Source organism: Oncorhynchus clarkii, chromosome 6, assembly GCF_045791955.1.
Source record: "Oncorhynchus clarkii lewisi isolate Uvic-CL-2024 chromosome 6, UVic_Ocla_1.0, whole genome shotgun sequence".
NCBI lineage: Eukaryota > Metazoa > Chordata > Actinopteri > Salmoniformes > Salmonidae > Oncorhynchus > Oncorhynchus clarkii.
This window is the reverse complement of record NC_092152.1, coordinates 87,591,685-87,600,741: the sequence shown is the minus strand read 5'-3', so window position 1 is coordinate 87,600,741 and position 9,057 is coordinate 87,591,685. Positions and strand designations below refer to the sequence as shown.

The 9,057-nt window shown below is 45.8% G+C and overlaps 1 protein-coding gene across 3 annotated transcripts in view; it reads right to left on the bottom strand.

Annotated features, from left to right (window-relative positions):
- LOC139411766 (ubiquitin carboxyl-terminal hydrolase 8-like) overlaps nucleotides 1–9,057 on the bottom strand; it is a 33,368-nt gene continuing 24,311 nt past the window's right edge. The window contains exons 16-20 of one of the 3 annotated variants that reach the window (XM_071158496.1): nucleotides 8,340–8,550; nucleotides 7,737–7,973; nucleotides 6,719–6,861; nucleotides 6,474–6,606; nucleotides 1–1,139 (exon numbers count right to left, since the gene is read on the bottom strand). In XM_071158496.1, coding sequence (XP_071014597.1) covers nucleotides 981–1,139; nucleotides 6,474–6,606; nucleotides 6,719–6,861; nucleotides 7,737–7,973; nucleotides 8,340–8,550 — 883 coding nt within the window. In that variant the 3' untranslated portion in view covers nucleotides 1–980. The remainder of the gene's footprint in view (nucleotides 1,140–6,473; nucleotides 6,607–6,718; nucleotides 6,862–7,736; nucleotides 7,974–8,339; nucleotides 8,551–9,057) is intronic. The other 2 variants (XM_071158493.1, XM_071158494.1) reach the window with 2 other exon arrangements.

Below are 9,057 nucleotides of genomic sequence, written 5' to 3'. Positions count from 1 at the left end.
AACAGGGATCCCTCTCCCTGCTCTCTGGTTTAATATGAATAGACGTTGTGTGTTAACAGGGATCCCTCTCCCTGCTCTCTGGTTTAATTTGAATAGACGTTGTGTTTTAACAGCTGTTGAGTCCTCTATGAGTTGAAGCATCGGAGTGCCTGCGTCTCTCCCTTTCCTGCACACACCCAGTCACTAACCCACCCTTCCACCACACGCTACAGTGTGTCCCTGTCTTTCCACACATCCACATTTCAACCTGTCAGTTCAGTCTACCAAAACCACCAAACCTAGCCAGTTCAGTTATCCAAAACCTACAAACCTTGCATGGCCATACTTGTGAACTTCTGCTTAGACCATTATTTTCCTCCTTAAAAATAAATCACTTTGACAATGTATGAATAACAAAAATGTTATAATATAATCTTCCTACGTTTGTAATTTGGAAAGTACATGGATGTGTGTTAAATGGATAAGAAACAACACAGAACTTCATCATATATGCGAAAAACGTCATTTTTCTATGATGCCACTTGCCTAGTCAAGGAAGCATCATGCAAAACAATATATTGGGGAAACTCCACTTAGATCATGGGTAACCAATCAGTTGGAAGCAAATTTACCTAATGAACAAATGTGATTGGATGGTGGCTCTAAGTTATCTGATAGGTTGATTTGTTTATTCGGATATAATCATCTACTTAGCTGGCCTTCCTCAGCGTGGTGGCTAATTAGCGTTGTGGCTAATTTGGCCAGGTTGGCCTGAGAGAAACAGCTAGCAGCCATTTTAGACTAACGGTTTAAACCATTCTCTAAGCAAAAGTTCACAAGTATGGCCCCTGGCAGTTCAGTTCAGTTAACAAAAACATCGCCAGTTCAGTTCCTTTCTCCCACCAGCAGAGGAAGCTGAGTCAAAGCAGCCTGCATGTTAGCTAGCCTTTATGTAGCCTTTATGTAGCCTCATAGCTCCTGGCAGTGTTGCAGCTCTGCCCTCACAGGGAGGAGAAGAAGAAGATGTAAGCTGCAGAGGACTTGACGGTGGAGGTGGAGATTTCGGAGACCTCGTGGTCGTCAAACTTGTACCAGCGCTGTTTCATGGCGTTCTTACAGTAGGCTGTGTAGTGACCCCCATCCAGACCGCCATAATGGTTCTGTTACAGAGGGGAAGGACACAGGGTTAACGTCCTGTTTATACACACACACATACACACACTCAAGTTTGTACATACACACACAGTCAAGTTTGGACACACCTCCTGAGTCGAGGGTTTTTATTTATGTTTACTATGTGCTACATTGTAGAATAATAGTGAAGACATCAAAACTATGAAATAACACAGAATCATGTAGTAACCAAAAAAAAAGTGTTAAAACAAACCAAAATATATTTTCTATTTGATATTCTTCAAAGTAGCCTTGATAACAGCTTTGCACAGTCTTAGCATTCTCTCAACCAGCTTCATGAGGTAGTCACCTGGAATGCATTTCAATTAACAGGTGTGCCATGTTAAAAGTTAATTTGTGGAATTTCTTTCCTTCTTAATGCGTTTGAGCCAAACAGTTGTGTTGTGACAAGTTAGGGGTGGTAAACAGAAGGTAGCTCTAATTGGTAAAAGACCCAAGTCCACAATATGGCAAGAACAGTAAGCAAAGAGAAACGACAGTCCAGCATTACTTTAAGACATGAAGGTCAGTCGATACGGCAAATTTCAAGAACTTTGACAGTTTCTTCAAGTGCAGTCGCAAAAACCCTCAAGCGCTATGATCAAACTGGCTCTCATGAGGACCGCCACAGGAAAGGAAGACCCAGAGTTCCTTAGAGTTACCAGCCTCAGATTGCAGCCCAAATAAATGCTTCACAGAGTTCAAGTAACAGACATCTCAACATCAACTGTTCAGAGGAGACTGCGTGAATCAAGCCTTCATGGCTTTGCCGCAAAGAAACCACTACTAAAGGACACCAATGAGAGACTTGCTTGGGCCAAGAAACACGAGCAATGGATATTAGACCCGTGGATATCTGTCCTTTGGTCTGATGGGTAGAAATGTGAGATTTTTGGTTCCAACCGCCATGTCTTTGTGAGACGCAGAGTAGGTGAACGGATGATCTCCACGTTATTTTTTTTTTATTTTTTTTATTTCACCTTTATTTAACCAGGTAGGCTAGTTGAGAACACCTTTATTTAACCAGGTAGGCTAGTTGAGAACAAGTTCTCATTTGCAACTGCGACCTGGCCAAGATAAGGCATAGCAGTGTGAACAGACAACACAGAGTTACACATGGAGTAAACAATTAACAAGTCAATAACACAGTAGAAAAAAGGGGAGTCTATATATACATTGTGTGCAAAAGGCATGAGAAGGTAGGCAAATAATTACAATTATGCAGATTAACACTGGAGTGATAAATGATCAGATGGTTATGTAAAGGTAGAGATATTGGTGTGCAAAAGAGCAGAAAAATAAATAAATAAAAACAGTATGGGGATGAGGTAGGTGAAAATGGGTGGGCTATTTACCAATAGACTATGTACAGCTGCAGCGATCGGTTAGCTGCTCAGATAGCAGATGTTTGAAGTTGGTGAGGGAGATAAAAGTCTCCAACTTCAGCGATTTTTGCAATTCGTTCCAATCACAGGCAGCAGAGAACTGGAACGAAAGGCGGCCAAATGAGGTGTTGGCTTTAGGGATGATCAGTGAGATACACCTGCTGGAGCGCGTGCTACGGATGGGTGTTGCCATCGTAACCAGTGAACTGAGATAAGGCGGAGCTTTACCTAGCATGGACTTGTAGATGACCTGGAGCCAGTGGGTCTGGCGACGAATATGTAGCGAGGGCCAGCCGACTAGAGCATACAAGTCGCAGTGGTGGGTGGTATAAGGTGCTTTAGTGACAAAACGGATGGCACTGTGATAAACTGCATCCAGTTTGCTGAGTAGAGTGTTGGAAGCAATTTTGTAGATGACATCGCCGAAGTCGAGGATCGGTAGGATAGTCAGTTTTACTAGGGTAAGTTTGGCGGCGTGAGTGAAGGAGGCTTTGTTGCGGAATAGAAAGCCGACTCTTGATTTGATTTTCGATTGGAGATGTTTGATATGGGTCTGGAAGGAGAGTTTAGAGTCTAGCCAGACACCTAGGTACTTATAGATGTCCACATATTCAAGGTCGGAACCATCCAGGGTGGTGATGCTGGTCAGGCGTGCGGGTGCAGGCAGCGAACGGTTGAAAAGCATGCATTTGGTTTTACTAGCGTTTAAGAGCAGTTGGAGGCCACGGAAGGAGTGCTGTATGGCATTGAAGCTCGTTTGGAGGTTAGATAGCACAGTGTCCAAGGACGGGCCGGAAGTATATAGAATGGTGTCGTCTGCGTAGAGGTGGATCAGGGAATCGCCCGCAGCATGAGAAACATCATTGATATATACAGAGAAAAGAGTCGGCCCGAGAATTGAACCCTGTGGCACCCCCATAGAGACTGCCAGAGGACCGGACAGCATGCCCTCCGATTTGACACACTGAACTCTGTCTGCAAAGTAATTGGTGAACCAGGCAAGGCAGTCATCCGAAAAACCGAGGCTACTGAGTCTGCCAATAAGAATACGGTGATTGACAGAGTCGAAAGCCTTGGCAAGGTCTATGAAGACGGCTGCACAGTACTGTCTTTTATCGATGGCGGTTATGATATCGTTTAGTACCTTGAGCGTGGCTGAGGTACACCCGTGACCGGCTCGGAAACCAGATTGCACAGCGGAGAAGGTACGGTGGGATTCAAGATGTGTGGTTTCCATCGTGGTTTCCATCGTGAAGCATGGAAGATGAGGTGTGATGGTGCTTTGCTGGTGACACCGAGTGATTTATTTAGAATTCAAGGCACACTTAACCAGCATGTCAACCACGTCACTCTGCAGTGATACGCCATCCCATCTGATTTGCGCTTAGTGGGACTATCATTTGATGTTCAACAGGACAATGATCCAACACACCTCCAGGCTGTGTAAGGGCTATTTGACCAAGAAGGAGAGTGATGGTGCTGCATCAGATGACCTGGCCTCCACCCAATTGAGATGGTTTGGGATGAGTTGGATCGCAGAGTGAAGGAAAAGCAGCCAACAACTGCTCAGCATATGTGGGAACTCCTTCAAGACTGTTGGAAAATCATTCCTTATGAAGCCGGTTGAGAGAATGTAAAGAGTGTGCAAAGCTGTCATCAAGGCAAAGGGTGGCTACTTTGAAGAATCTCAAATGTATTTTGATTTGTTTAACACTTTTTTGGTTACTACATGATTCCATATGTGTTATTTTATAGTTTTGATGTCTTCACTATTATTCTACAATGTAGAAAATAGTAAAAAATAAAGAAAAACCCTTGAATGAGTAGATGTGTCCAAACCTTTGACTGGTACTGTATATACACAGACATACACAAATACATACAAAACATTGAGATAATAAATCTGATAACTCCTTCAGACCTGGCGAAGTACAACTCCTTCAGACCTGGCGAAGTACAACTCCTTCAGACCTGGCGAAGTACAACTCCTTCAGACCTGGCGAAGGACAACTCCTTCAGACCTGGCGAAGGACAACTCCTTCAGACCTGGCGAAGGACAACTCCTTCAGACCTGGCGAAGGACAACTCCTTCAGACCTGGCGAAGGACAACTCCTTCAGACCTGGCGAAGGACAACTCCTTCAGACCTGGCGAAGGACAACTCCTTCAGACCTGGCGAAGGACAACTCCTTCAGACCTGGCGAAGGACAACTCCTTCAGACCTGGCGAAGGACAACTCCTTCAGACCTGGCGAAGGACAACTCCTTCAGACCTGGCGAAGTACCAGTCCTTCAGACCTGGTGAAGTACAACTCCTTCAGACCTGGTGAAGTACAACTCCTTCAGACCTGGTGAAGGACAACTCCTTCAGACCTGGTGAAGGACAACTCCTTCAGACCTGGTGAAGTACAACTCCTTCAGACCTGGTGAAGTACAACTCCTTCAGACCTGGTGAAGTACATGTCCAATCCTTTCAAAGTTTGGAGTTTGGGGACTTTTTCCATTGGATCCATTGTAATAAGTCAAGCACTGATGAATTATGGGTCATTAATATACACAACATGATCAAAAGTATGTGGACATCTGCTCTTCAAACATCTCATTACAAAATCATAGGGGTTAATATGGAGTTGGTCCCCCCTTTTGCTGCTAAAACAGCCTCCACTCTTCCGGGAAGACTTTCCACTAGATGTTGGAACATTCCTGCGGGGGACTTGCTTCCATTCAACCTCGATAGCATTAGTGAGGTCGTGCACTGTTGGGAGATTAGGCCTGGCTCGCAGTAGGCGTTCCAATTCATCCCAAAGGTGTTCGATGAGGTTGAGGTCAGGGCTCTGTGCAGGCCAGTCAAGTACTTCCACACAGATCTTGACAAACCATTTCTGTATGATCCTCACTTTGTGCAAGGGGGCATTGTCATGCTGAAACAGGAAAGGGCCTTCCCCAAACTGTTGCCACAAACTTGGAAGCACAGTCTCTAGTCTAGAAAGTCATTGTATGCTGTAGCGTTAAGATTTCCCTTCACTGGAACTAAGGGAATCGAACCATGAAAAACAGCCCCAAACCATTATTTCTCCTACACCAAACTTTACAATTGGCACCATGCATTCGGACAGGTAGGGTTCTCCTGGCATCCACCAAACCCAGATTCGTCTGTCGGACTGCCAGATGGTGAAGCGTGATTCATCCCCCCAGAGAATGCATTTCCACTGCTCCAGAGTCCATTGGCGGCGAGCTTTTACACCCCTCCAGACGACGCTTGGCATTGCGCATGGTGATCTTAGACTTGTGTGCGGCTGCTCGGCCATGGAAACACATTTCATGAAGCTCCTGACGAACAGTTATTGTGCCGACGTTGCTTCCAGAGGCAGTTTGGAACTTGGTAGTGGAGTGTTGCAACCGAGGACAGACGATTTTTACGCACTTCAGCGCTCACTGGTCCCGTTCTGTGAGCTGAGCCGTTGTTGCTCCTAGACGTTTCCACTTCACAATAACAGCACTTACAGTTGGACCGGGACAGCTCTATTAGGGCAGAGATTTGATTAACTGACTTGTTGGTGCCACGTTGAAAGTCACTGACCTCTTCAGGATGACCAGTCTACCGCCAATGTTTGTCTGTGGAGATTGCGTGGCTGTGTACCCGATTTTATACACCCGTCATCAACGAGTGTGGCTGAAATAGCACAATCCACCAATGAAGGGGTGTTCACGTACTTTAGTATATATAGCGCATGTAATTTACCCAAAAGGCTTTTATCCAAAGCGACAGTAGTTGATGGGGGGGGCATACATTTTGGTATGAGTGGCCACTGGGGGAATGGAACCCCCTGTCGTTGAAAAGACCCCATGCTCTACCAACCGAGCCGCACGGGACCAGAAGACGGCACAGTAAAGTATTTGACCCGCGGGGTCTCCAGGCGGGTGCTAACAGTACTCACAGACACTCCAAACAGGTTGTATCTCTTGAGGCCGAGTCTGGGTCCGATGACATACTGACTGAGGTCTAGGTTCTCCAGAGGGAAGTCTACTGTCGTCTGCAGCTTCTGTTTCCAACGTCCCTCGTACGAGAACCTACAACAGACGGCAGTACTGGGGTTAATACACGTTGTTATCGGTGTGTGTGTGTGTGTGTCTTGGTCATCATGTGTCATTTCAAATGCACACGGGTGTCGTCAGTAGGTACCGTTTAAGGTGAACCAGTATGATGGGCGGGACCTTCCAGATCTCCAGTTTCTTGACGGAGTCTCTGAGAGCTTTACAGTGTCGACAGAACACCTTGTTCTGGTCGGTCATCTTCTCCTCCTTAGAAAACAGCTTCAGACAGTCCTGGAACAGACAGTAAGACATGGTTAGATTAGACAGCTTCAGACAGTAAGACATGGTTAGATTAGACAGCTTCAGGACAGTAGGACATGGTTAGATTAGACAGCTTCAGACAGTAAAACATGGTTAGATTAGACAGCTTCAGGACAGTAGGACATGGTTAGATTAGACAGCTTCAGACAGTAGGACATGGTGAGATTAGACAACTTCAGGACAGTAGGACATGTTTAGATTAGACAGCTTCAGACAGTAAAACATGGTTAGATTAGACAGCTTCAGGACAGTAAGACATGGTTAGATTAGACAGCTTCAGGACAGTCCTGGAACAAACAGTAGGACATGGTTAGATTAGACAGCTTCAGACAGTCCTGGAACACAGTAGGACAGTAGACTGTAGACAGTAGACTGTAGACCAGCCTAACAGAGGAGAGGGTACAGGTTGGTTACACATTGTATTACGATTCAAACACATCAGGACAGTAGGACATGGTTAGATTAGACAGCTTCAGGACAGTAGAACATGGTTAGATTAGAAAGCTTCAGACAGTCCTGGAACACAGTAGGACAGTAGACTGTAGACAGTAGACTAGACAGTAGACTGTAGACCAGCCTAACAGAGGAGAGGGTACAGGTTGGTTACACATTGTATTACGATTCAAACACATCAAGACATTAGGTCATGGTTGAAAAACAAGAAAACTTAATAAAACTTTAAATTTAAAAAAATATATATATTTATTTATTGAATTTTTCATATGGGCCCCTTAATTTAATATAACAGGCTTTTAAAATGCTATATTTCTGACCAATTTCTACTTAAAATATCAGAAAAAGGGTTTGGAAGAGCCGTATGTGTATACTCACACATGTTGTCTTACCTGCAGGGAACACTTGTTGGTGGAGGCCAGCGGCAGGGTCAGGTACATAAAGGTCTCGAAGGTGCGGGACTTCCTGTGGCAGGTGAGACACTGAACTGTGCTCTTAAACTGACCCTGGAACAGCGCTACGATGACAGACTCGTTGAGCAGCTTGTGTTTGGTCCAGGCCTGGTTAGCAGCCCGCTGGTCGTCCAGATCGTCATTCTCCTCCTCTATGTAACCCTTACGGTTAGCAGCCTTCAGAGAGAGACAGAGGACAGGTCAATACAACATGGACAGAGACAGAGGACAGGTCAATACAACATGGACAGAGACAGAGGACAGGTCATTACAACATGGACAGAGACAGAGGACAGGTCAATACAACATGGACAGAGACAGAGGACAGGTCATTACAACATGGACAGAGACAGAGAGACAGGTCAATACAACATGGACAGACACCATCCCCACACCATATCCTCTCCTCTCTCCCCACACCATCTCCTCTCTCCCCACACCATCTCCTCTCCTCACACCATCTCCTCAATACAACTCTAGGTAATGTTCACACTATTTTCCTTGTTAATGACTTTTCTCCTGTTCGCTCTCCGGTCTCCCTACCTTGTTGAGGTCCTCGTGGAGTCCGTCCATAAGGAAGAGCAGCAGCTCCTGGGAGTCCTGTTGTTCCTGGCCAGAGAAGGATTCATTGATCTTCCCTATAGTGACCTTAAAGTCACGGGGGCTGATACACTTATACAGGCCTGACCACAGAGCCTTCATGATCACACCAAACTCCTCTGCCACCTCGCCTCGGTGACCCAGGATATTTGCCCTGTCAGGAGGGGGGGGGGGGGAGAAAGAGAGAGACACAGAGACAGACATAGAGAGGGAGGAAGAGACAGAGGGAAGGAGAGAGACAGAGGGAAGGAGAGAGACAGAGACAGGGGGAGGAAGGGAGAGAGAGACGGAGGGAGGAAGGGAGAGAGAGACAGCGAGAAAAAGAGAGACAGAAGGAGGGTGGGAGGGAGACAGAGATAGTGAGACAGAGAGTGAGACCGAGAGACAGAGAGACAGAGAGACAGAGGGAGGAAGGGAGACAGACAGCGAGAGAAAGAAAGACAGAAGGAGGGAGAGAGAGAGAGAGAGAGAGAGAGAGAGAGACAGAGAGAGACAGAGAGAGACAGAGAGAGAGAGAGAGTTAGCTGCATATGTGTGATTCTCTTATCTTGGTAGTAATTCTTGTTGAAGTGTTATTACTACATTATCATTACCACTACATGACTGACCTGTTGATATCCTCCTGATAGAGGTTCTTGTTGAAGTAGTCGACCATGGCCGG